Source organism: Peromyscus californicus, unplaced genomic scaffold (genome assembly GCF_007827085.1).
Source record: "Peromyscus californicus insignis strain IS unplaced genomic scaffold, ASM782708v3 Scaffold_4__1_contigs__length_199733344, whole genome shotgun sequence".
Lineage (NCBI taxonomy): Eukaryota > Metazoa > Chordata > Mammalia > Rodentia > Cricetidae > Peromyscus > Peromyscus californicus.
Window position 1 is genome coordinate 125,565,735 of NW_026294562.1, and position 11,797 is coordinate 125,577,531.

Genomic DNA, 11,797 nt, shown 5'->3' on the forward strand with positions numbered 1-11,797 from the left:
GGTTTCCAGTCTGAATGATACGGATTTAAACTTCACCTCTGCCATTCCCTAGCATTGTAACCTTAGCTCAAGGGCTCTCTGCATTTTAGCTTAGAAGTTCTCCGTTCATTTGGAATTATTATGGGGATAAGAGGAAATGAGAAACTTGGGAGGAGGTAGAGTTGCAGGCTGATGTGGGATACAGACACCGTACATCTCCAAGGAAGAAGGTATTGACAGATTGGACCAGAAGCATCAAGATCTAAGGGCGGCCATCTTTATCTTGCCATCCATCACACAGTGCCCAGGGGCACCAGGAACATGCCCTGTACCTGATTGTCATGGTGTGCTTTCGGGTGTAAGGAGAAATGACCTTGAAGAGCAGCTCCATCGCTCCGTTAATTCCCAGCATGGCTCCTGTGGTGACTGAAGACAAAAACACCATAGTCAGTAGCTATTGTCACAAGAAGATGTGTTAATACAACTTAGATTTAATCACTGACGACTTTAAGGGAGTTAATACATGTCAGTGAAAAATAAAACAGCAACAAAATTAAAAGCCTCTTTCAGCAGCCTCGTAAGTGAGGTAGCTCTTTCTTTCTACCTCAGTTTCAAGTTCTCTGTTTTAACACTTGAATCCCCAAGCCTGAGGCAACGAGTTGATTGGCCTGTATTAGAATACCAATAGAAGAATGAGTCCTTATGCTCCAAGGTAACCAGCCTGAGAATATTTCCCTTTTCATCCAGTTGAGTGTGTGCATGTGTGGGGAGGGGGGGGGGCGGAGGGGGGGGTAATTAAAACATGGTCATAAATCTGAATGATATAAAGTCAAGGGAACACCAGATAGATAAAATTTTTCAGGTGTCACTGCCATCTCCCAGGATGCCCCAGCTTCTTTCCAATATGGTCCATACCCCTTCTCACCTCAGCTGAATTTGAGAAGAGCACAGAAGAGGAAGCCAGGAGATACAGAAATGTATGAGGGGACAAGGAAGTGAAAGGAAGAAAAATGGTCCCCTGATAAAGTGACTCCTCTTTTTCCTCCATTATACTGGTGCATCTGAGAGGATAGATCTAGGACTGCCTGGTACTTTGGGCCTGACTTATTCTGAGAAAACCGGTGGGAACAAGGCATCTCAAAGATGCAAAAAGAGGAACAGGTGTGTTTTAGGTTGACTTATTTCAGGCCTCAGGAGAGGAATGAAGTTCTGGAGGTGCCAATATCACAGTACTATCTACCAGACAGGGACTGAGACCAACGCCTTGGCTGTTATAAGGAGTTATAATGCTATAAGGAGTACATGTTCCTCTGTCTGCACTCCTACTGAAAAGAGTACAGGCCATCACCACCCAAATTAACTGGGTGGATTTGGCACTGTGGTGGTGGCCATCGGTCTTCACACTCTTATAGTTACTAATTTAGTCCTTACTTCTAAAGTGGAATGTAACACTAGAATAACAATTTTGGCAGATGATTCAATAAGAATTAAGGAATTAAATGGACTTTGGTGAAAGTATAGTTTTAATATCTCTTATTCTAACACAGAAGTTTAGACTTAAAACTGGGGGAGGATACCAGAAGAAACCTCACTGGGCTCACCCTTACCGGGTGGCTGCCCACCATGGCCATCTGGCTGCTGCCAACAAGTTCATTGGCTATCATAAACCCATTAATGGCTACAGCCAACTAATCAGAAGGAAGTAGCTGTTGAGAGAGCTTGCTGAAACAGTCAATGGTGGGTTACAACTCACCAAAGAAAGAGAACCCACAGGCTTCTTGAACTCTGTCAGCCTTTCATGAGCAAATGCAATGCACAGTATAATAAATGTAGGCTAGCATATCACCAAACTTGGTTACCTTCTCACACCCACAGACAAATTTAAGGCTTTCTCAGAGCTAAGCTGATGTTATATTGCTAGATATTGATAATCACTGCTTACATGTGCTAAAGAAAGCAAGTTGCTCAGCCTTTAGTAAACCAAGACATGCAGTAAGTCTTGGGCTGCCAGCAAACTCCAGATTGGCTGTCATGCTTTTAGGCTAGTCATTAATGACAGTTGTCTCTCATAGAATGCCACAGTTCCTGTTTTATTGTTGTGGAGATGGGTTTGTACAGATTCATTCCGATATTACCAAATGCTCTCTGATTCTCTCTCTCTCTCTCTCTCTCTCTCTCTCTCTCTCTCTCTCTCTCTCTCTCTCTCACACACACACACACATACACACACACACACACACACACACCCAAGAGAGAGAAACAGAGACAGAGACAGAGCAGAGAGACAGAGAGAGAAGACACTATTTGTGAACACCCAATAATCCATCTTATTATTATACTGGAGGAAAACTATCTCTTTATGTATCCCCCATGTTTATTAAGAGAACACAACAATGAAAATTGAGATACCGAGCCAGGCATAGTGGCACATGACTGCAATCCCAGCATTTGGGAGATGGAGGCAGGAGGACATGGAGTTCAAGGTTATCTTTGGCTATATGATGAGTTTGAGGGCAGTCTGGGCTACATGAGACCCCATGTTTAAAGTAAAATGAAAATCAGTACAATTGGGATATTTCAGCAGCTCTTAGGATATTTGGAGAAATTACATGGCTACTCCACCTACGTATACTCTTCCTGCAATTTCCAAACGTTAGAGAAAAGCGTCGGGTTGGGGAAAGGCAGCTGCTGTGTCACAGTCTTACCTGGGCACATAATCTTATTTGTCCCATCTGACAAGCCCATGAGATTTGCTGAGGGTTGAATGCCTTCCCCAAAATCCATTTTGAAGCCCGAATCCCTATGACCTAATGAAGTAATTAAGTTAAAGGGAGGCCACTGGAGGAGGGATATAATCTAACCTGCCTTGTGTCTGTCATAAAGAAAATTTAAGCATAGAAGGAGACTAAGGATGTGCAAGCCCATGGGAAAAACCACGTGGGAACACAGCGAGATGACAGAATCTTCTTAAAGCCAAGGAAACAGGCTACAGAAGAAGCAAGCCTTGCCAACATCTTGATCTCAGACCTCCAGCCTTTAGCACTGTGAGAAAATTAATTCCTGTTGTTTTAGTGAGACAAAAACCTAGCAGATTAACAGTAATAATTATTGCTGCTATAATTTTACAAAGTTAAAAAAAAATGAGGTTAAGCAGGTCAAGTATCCATGTTCCATGACTCATAAGAAATAGCATCAGAGTCAAATTCAGGGCTCCCTGGCTCTAAGCCCACATTCTTTCCCCTACAGAGTATATTACATCTAAATAATTGTCACTTTTATTCCCTGGGAAGGGAGCTCAGAAAGGAGAAATGAAAGTCTATGCTCATTACATGGGAGATAGGAGGTATAGAATCTAATCTATTAATGAAAAGTGCCTCCGTATGGAGTAGAATTAAGATGATTTTTGGAATTTTAAAGCCAGCCTTCAGGACTTTTTATCTGTATAAATTTAAGTAATTACTTCACTCTTCTAAGCGACTGGATTTTTCTTTGCTCAGATATGAAAATGTAGATCTAAACACACAATTATTGTGATAATTAAAAATAGTTAAGTAGATGCTTAATAACCATCAGCTGACATGTTCCGATGCAATCACCCAGAGAGAGGATTTGTTGGGAAGGATCATGAGGTTAGAAAAAAATCAGTAAGGATTTTGTTATATAAGTGAGTAGCTTCTTGGAATCAATAAGGACTATTCTTTGTTTTAATGTGTGTGTGCATATATTTGCACAAGTGTGGGCGTGGGTTCACATGCACTTGTTTGTGGAGGCCAAGTGTCATCCACAAGAATGCAGTCTACTTCCTTTGAGACAGAGTGTCTCATTGGCTTAGACCTTACCAATTAGGCTATCCCCGCTGACCAGCGAGCTCCAGGCATCCTCCTGTCCCTACCTCCCAAGCACTGGGATTACAAGTGCACATACTAGCATTTTTATGTGGGATCTTAAGGCCTTATGCTTGCAAGTCAAGCATTTTACTGGCTGAGTTATCTCCCCAAGCATTATAATGTTGTTTTCATTTTTTTCTAACAGATGTAACACATAATATTATGACTATGTCAAGATCAGAAGAAAGTTTGCCTTTTTCCTGCCACGGGACTTCTTTACCTTGTCCTGCCATGGAACTTCTTTGCCTGTAAACGCAACTCAGAGGGAAAGCCAAAGCCAATACCGAGGAACTAGATCAAGAGCTCTACCTGACCAAGGCAATAAATAAACAACTTCTGGCCTCCACAGCCTCTGGACTGTCAGGTTCTTTCTGTGTCTGAATGGGATGACATGCACCCTCCATGCATACCCACTCCACCATCACTTGGTTTCAAGGTGTCCCAGTCCAGGTCTGGAACTTACCACTGGAGGCAAACACACGCAGCGCCCAGAGACAGTGGAGGAGGTTGTGGCTGTGAGACAGGTTTTTCCTGGCCAGAATCAAGGTCACATCAAGTGCTTCTAATTCCAGTGCCTTCTGCCCAAACTTCTTATCTAGGAATACAAATCCATCTCTCTTAATTACGTCACAAATTCATTCTGAAGGTTTGGGGAGAGAAGGAAAATGACAGGGGTGGATTGGGGGTCAATTACAGCCAAAGACACTTTTTAGCCTCATTAAAAATATTTCAAACATGCCCCCATTGGAACCAAATGCATAAGAAGAGTGAAGTCTGGATGCACTTATTGACATGAAGGCTATGGGGTCTAAGAATGTAAGACTTTGACTCTAAGGCATTCCTGGTCATCCTCATATGTACCAATGTCTTTAAGACAAATCTAGGATGAAAAAAAAAAAACAATGTAGCATTTTAATGCAGTGCATGAACTTTGATTGAATCCTGCTTTTTTTTCTTTTTCTGTTTTCTTTCCTTCCTTCTTTCTCTCTCTCTTTCTTTCCTTCTTTCTTTCTTGAGACAGGGTTTTTCTACATAGCCCCAGCTGTCCTGGAACTCACAATAGAGACCAGGCTAGCCTCAAACCCACAAAGATCCACCTGCCTCTGCCTCTGCCTCCACCTCTGCCTCTCAAGCTGTGTAGGGATTAAAGGCATGCCAGGCATGGATCTTACTTCTTTGATTGCATATTGTTTTAAATATGTAAAAGATAGTATGGAACTTTTGGAGAAGTTAGATCAAAGTTATTGGTAGATGGTGATAATCTTTCTAGTTAACAAAGAATTTTCATAATGAAAAGTAAAAACAGATTTTAAGAAACTAAAATAAAAATTAAAAGTATTTCTAAATGATTGCTCTAATGTCAAGCCATCTAGTGTTATAAGTAAATTATCATCATCGTCATCATCATCATCATCATTTTAATAGTTACAAAATAAGCGTGAAAAACACGAAGAAAGGTCCTCTTGTTTGGGCTCTTTGTACCCACTATCAGGTGACTGTGTCTAGTCCCATTTGTTTGTGTCATTTCCTAAGTGTGATGCTTAAATCATTATAAAATTCATAGAAATATATGTCTATATTTATTTCATGATTTCATTTAGCATAATGTCCTCTGAGTGCATCCCATTAGGGGCTAGATTATATTCCCTTTCATATGTATATCACATTTTCTTTATCCAGCATCTATCCATGGATGCTTAAGTTATGTCTATGTCATGGTTATTGTGTATAGTATCGCAATGAATATAAGAAGGCAGAGATCTTTATAAGTTAGTCGTTTCCTTTCCTTTGGGCATATGTTCAAATCAGAGATTATAGAAATATCTGAGTCAGATGATAATTTCATAGTCTGTTTGTTTGTTTGTTTGTTTTGAGACAGGGTCTCCTGTAGCCCAGTCTGGCCTTGAACTGACTATGAACTGCTCCTGCCTTTATCTCCCAAGTGTCAGGATTCCAAGTGTATATCATCATGCCCATGTGGTAGCTCTTTTTTTTTTTAATTTTCTATGTCATTTTCAATAATGGCCGTCCTGATCTTCAGCACTACAATATGTCCAAAGGTTCCCTTTCTTCACACCCTCACCAACATTTGCTCTTCATTGTCTTGTTGACAAGGCATCCCCACCAGCATGAGGGTCAGGAGCACACAATGGTAGAGACTGGAACAGGGTTTCCCACTGACTTTGGAGACTGAGCAGAGGAAGCAGGGAAGGAGGAAAGGTCACAAGACACAATACAGCAAATTTGACTCAGAATAAACAAATCGAGAGCTCTTGTGTTCAACGTGAAGATGAAGCTAACAAAATGAAAACAGCAGTGTGTAGCTGCACATAAACCTGTAACCTCAGCACTGTGGGGGCAATAGTAAGAGGATCCTAGCAGCTCATTGACAAACAACTCTAACAGAGTGAGCTTTGGGTTCAATGAAAGACTCTGTCAAAAAAAAAAAAAAAAAAGGTAAGAAACCCAATCTCACCTCCTAGTTTCTACATGTACATACATGTGAATACATAGACACATACATTTAACACACATGCAAAAGAACAGTAACTCAGGAACCACTACCTTGGTATGTCTCTTATCACTTGACTGTTGGTCTCTAACCCCGTATGTTAAGGATGTGACCTAATAACTCATTTATTCTTCCTAGGAACTCTAGAATTAAATTCTATGCTTCCATTTTAGACATAAGGGCACCATGGTTCATAAACCTTAAGTAACTTGACCAGGGTCAAACGTCTAATAAGTATCAGGGACAGACTTGAAACCAGCCTGCACTGGGTGACTGGGGGACAGATCAGGTCTCTACTGTCTTTTCTTAGAGTTCACTTGGCCTACTCAGCTTTGCTGACTTTCCCCTGTTCTTCAAGTTCCAGCTCAAATGTCACTCTCCCTGACCATGCCAGCCTAGGGTAGCATCCATCTTTCTCTTCCTTGAGGCACTCATCACGATCTGCTAATATCCGGTTAATTATTTGCTGACCAGCTGGCCTGCCCCACTTGGAACAGAAGCTCTGTGGGAGCAGACTCCTTCACTGTCTTGGTCACAGAGATGTTTGTGGTGTGTGAAACTGCATGAATGATCACTAAATGAACGTTGTTAGTTACGTTGGGACATATTCGTGCAGGTGCTAGCTAGTGCCTGTTTCTCAGTCCGTCTGTAGAATGCCAATGAACTGGAAGTAGAGATCTAAACATTGACAGAGTGTGCTGGAGCCTTTGGTTTTAGCTGCTTCCAGTGAACATCAAAGGGACCTGAGCTTCTCAATTGTGACCGTCACGATATTCAACATACAGTTTAAGCTTAACAGTTAAAGCGTTTTTGGCAAAGTATGCATGAACTCTAAATGCTTAGATTATTCAACCCTGCTCCAGGAAGTTCTGGTGACCTAAGAAGGTGTTTCAGGGTCCTCTAGGAGGAAAGAGAAATACCCAGAAGCTCTGTTGCTATGTGACTTATCATAGTTGTTTGAACTAACAGTGTCCCCTCCACCCACCCCCAAATCCATTTCCACCCAGACATCCAAGACGCCATCTTATTTGGAAAAAGAGTTTTGTACATTGAATTACTAAGAAGGGATCAGACAGGACAAACTGGAACCTAAACCTTATGACTGATACCTCTGTATGGAGAGGAGAGGACACACAGAGTAAACACACAGAAAATACTCTGTGAACACAAAGATAGAGAAGGGAGTGATAAATCTATAAATCAAAAGAGAGGAAGGAAGTGAGGACGAAGGTTCTGGCAGTACCAAGAGAGAAGCGAAAACAGAACAGACTCTGTCGGGCCTTCTAAAAAGATCCTACCCTGTCAGGACTTGGTTTGGGACTTATGAACCCCAGAAGTATCAGAGACTATATTTATGGTGTATAATGACAAACTGCCTGGGGCAATTTGCTATGATAGCCCTAAAAATTGAATGCACAAGTATGGTCAGGCTTGGTGGTGCATTATCTACAATCCTAGCACTCGGGAGTTCAAGATCATCCTTTGCTACATAGTAAGTTCCAGGCCAACTTGGCTCATGAGACTCTGCTTCCAAAACAAGAGAAAAAAGCTAATGCACATATTGTACTTTCATATGAGATCTATTTCCCCAAACAGTATCATTTTGTGTAAGTATTTAAAATGCACTGGAGTCACTCCCATCTTTTCTGACTTATGATCCAAGCTTTTGCAGTCCATGCCAGCTGTGATTGCAACTTCTGGATGTCATTCATTCATTTCTAAAGCAACACATTTTTTATTACCTGACATCTAGATAGTTTTTAAATTTACCTTGCCAAGTATTGTGGTGAATACCTCTGATTCCAGTATGCAGAAAGCTGAGGCAGAAGGATTGCAATAAATCTGAGGCCACCCTAAGAAACATAGTTTGGAGCCAGACTCAAAAACATGTACTCTGTGCCTCAAAATAACAATAACCAAAAGTAAAATTGCCTCCCTTATAAGGCTGGCCCTGCTGTCACCAAGGCACTTGAGACCTCCCTTCTGCCTCCCCATAAGGGCTTTCCCCAACTGCTCTCAGAGAGCTACTCCAGAAGCATGTTGTCAGTCATCATTAGGTCTTGAAGTGCTAGTACCTCTTAGGCCAACTTTGGCCATCAGCCTGAAGAGAGGAAGAAGGATGTCATAGTCAGGAGAAGTGGACCTTGCTGTGTCCACCAGAGTCTGCAGAAGGGCTTCACTGCCACCTTTGCTGATCATGTAGTAAATCCTCCGGTCTGTGCCTGGGAAGAAACCAGAGGAAAGATGAGCCTCCTCCCCAGAGCAGACCTCAGCCCTCACAGCCAGAGACAAAGCAAAGTTTCGTTCATTTCACCACAGAAACACAGACTGGCAGATTCGTGACATGACTCTTCTTTGAGGTGTGCTACCATCTGAAGGGAGAAAGGTGTGAAATATGGTAGTTGTGGAATATTTAGAGATTTTAATATAGTCACCTTCCACAGACATGATAAATTGAGTGATATTACAAGTTCTGGGGACCTGTGAACTCTTCACTGATGTGTACACATGTATGTAGATGCATATAAATAGATGTGCAAGCATCATATATAATATGCATATATGATGCACATCATCATATAGTGAACATGCTTCTGCAAAAAACTTGGATCATTAGTAACAGGAAAGGGGTGGTATCTTATCTGGAATAATTTTGTTGATGGTGTAATGGTTTTCTCATTCTGCTCTTTAGCAACTAGTAGAAAGGAATTATAGGAAACACTGTAGGAACCCCTTAAGAAACAAAATGCCCAGGCACACCATCTGATGACTCCTGATCAGAGTCCTGAGCAATGGGGAAGTATTTGTCTTTCTACCAAAGAATAGATTTGAATAAGACCTCTCTCACTTTACCCAAGGACACCTCAAAAGTAGTGATTACAAATTAACATGAAAAAGGCCCTGTGTGGCCTAATCAAGGTAGCCAACAAGGTATAATTATATCAATGGGGAAATTTTGATTTTTCCAGAATTGTCTACCCAAAAAAAAAGGGAAGAAATAAAGGCGGGAAGGAAGAAGGGAGGGGAGAACCACATATACCCACGAGTGGTGGTGCACACTGTAATCCCAGCACATAGAAGGCTTAGGCAGGAGGATTGCTAGTTCCAGGGCAGCCTCGACTACAGAGTGAGACCTTGGCTTAAGGAAAAAAAAAAAATCATCCATAACGGCGAAGAAATTCCAAGGTTTCATTCAAAACATTTTCACACTCCTCCTGAAGACAGTTTTATCTCAGGAGAGGAGTGATGACCTGTAAAAGGGAACTCATTCAAAAAACAAACAAACAACAAAGCTGCAGGGAAGTGGCCCTGCCACCAGAGGACACAAAAGCTGGGTTGTTTGTTTTTTTTTAAAGGCCACAGTGGGATGGGACCCTTGAGACTTTATCTCTCTCTGGCATGTCATTCATCCTTAATGTTGCCTGCTTGTGCTAATATTTCTTGATCCAGTTAACCCAGATGACTCCTAGATACTCAATCCTGTCATCTCATTTCTGAAGATGTAAACAGCTTCCTAACTTATGAAATTCCCCTGCCTCGTAGTCCTATCCCCACATGATATATGTAAGAAAGCTGCAGTACCTGGTTCCTCCAGTGAGCCACAGAGGAAGAGAGCCTAGGAAGGTGATGGATGTAGTTGCTGAGGAGCCCTCCCAGATGAAGACATTTGGCTTTATAGAGGGGAAAATACAGCATAACCACCCAACATCTCACTGCCTCCTAAGTCTGGGCATTGTAAGTAAGTGACAAGACTGAAAAGCCTAAGGGTAATTACCCCAGTCTACACATGTCTTACCACATCACATCAAAGGGAAAATCCGGGCCCCTGGTTCTCTCTTACACAGGAAAGTTAAGTTACAAAAATTCCCAGCTCCATAGTTTCCTGGGACAGACCATAGCCAGCACTGTCCCCAATCCACAATATGATTTGATGTGGCCACAGTCTACTCACCAACAGAAAGCAGATCGCTGAGGACCTGGAGGATGGCCAGGATTGATGCTTTGTCAGAGGAGTTCTGCAATGATAACACAGACAGATATCTTGACAATGAATGCAAGAGGACAGAAGTAGTCTGCTTAGAGATGCAAAGAATAGGCAGCTAAGCTTTGCTGCACGGAGAAAAACCCCACAAAGTGAAAGAAGAGACAAGGGAGCTCTCCTTAAGTAGCAACCAGTGCTCTCACTGAGATAGGGGCTGCAGAGGCTGTGCCTAGAGAGTATTGAAGACCCCTCTTTGGGGACCAGTTTAATAATAGCATCATTGAGGTACACACAAACACACATATTAATGAATGACCCTGAGACAACAAACTAAAGGAGTTTTGTGAACCTCAGTCCCAAGAACATCATGTATTTTAGTAACCTTGGATTATTTTTAGTGGTGATCACAAAAAGCAACAGAAGCCATCTAAATGTTCTGATGCAAATACTGCTTTGTCAAACAAAGATAAGCTTTGATTTTCCGAAGAAAAGGGCAGAGTAGTAGCAGATCCTATTGTGAAGATTATTTTAGAAATCCTTATAAGTCCTGACACTGTCACTTTTTTTTTTTAGAAAAAAAGTCTTTATTCAGAAGGTGGAAGAACATGCCGAATTCTCTGGGGTAACCTATATCTTAGTTCCAGAAATACAACCCACTCCATATTCCCACTGTAAGATTAGGGGGTGGTCATTTTTGTCTTTGTTTATTTGGGTAGGTGTGCCATTTACAATAAAGTCTTAACATTCCCATGAGAAGTCTTGTGCTTCTTATTGGCTTCGAAGACCTCAATAACTCTCTGCTATACACAGGACAAAGGCAGGAAACCAAAATTTTTCTTTTTTTTTTTTCCGAGACAGGGTTTCTCTATGTAGTTTTGCGCCTTTCCTGGAACTCACTTTGTAGACCAGGCTGGCCTCAAACTCACAAAGATCCGCCTACCTCTGCCTCCCGAATGCTGGAATTAAAGGCGTGTGCCGCCACCACCCGCAAAATTTTTCATGATCTTCTGCTACTATCTCCAACTTCATCATTAATTTCAACATTCTTGTCCAAAATAGGTATTTCCCATGGTATGGAAATTTGTAGATTCCTGCCCAAGCAATGTTATAGCTTGGTCTACAAGTTCAACCATACTGTTTCCTCTTCTGGCAGCTCTTTTCCTGCCTTTCAGCCTGGTCAATGCTAGCTTATCCTTCCAGTGCTTGGTGGACCCTGGGATATCTCCACCCTTCCTTCCCATAAGCCAGTTCTGGGATACCTTCTACCTCTCCATCACCTAGCTTTCAGTTTTTGACAGAGCACTCACTGGATAGTACTGACATCGATGTATAGTCTTTGTTTCCTATCCAACCTCCACTGGGTACTAGAACCTTTAGCAAACAGCACCTGGAAGTGGGGTTGCCTCAGAAAAAATATGAAATAAATATTTCTCATAG

The 11,797-nt window shown here is 41.8% G+C and overlaps 1 protein-coding gene across 1 annotated transcript in view; it reads right to left on the bottom strand.

The window, feature by feature from the left end:
• Agbl1 (AGBL carboxypeptidase 1) overlaps positions 1-11,022 on the bottom strand; it is a 773,688-nt gene extending 762,666 nt beyond the window's left edge. Inside the window, exons 1-5 of the mRNA XM_052760219.1 lie at positions 11,018-11,022; positions 10,331-10,419; positions 8,454-8,600; positions 4,330-4,461; positions 312-405 (exon numbers count right to left, since the gene is read on the bottom strand). Coding sequence (XP_052616179.1) covers positions 312-405; positions 4,330-4,461; positions 8,454-8,600; positions 10,331-10,419; positions 11,018-11,022 — 467 coding nt within the window. The remainder of the gene's footprint in view (positions 1-311; positions 406-4,329; positions 4,462-8,453; positions 8,601-10,330; positions 10,420-11,017) is intronic.
• Positions 11,023-11,797: the final 775 nt, after the last annotated feature.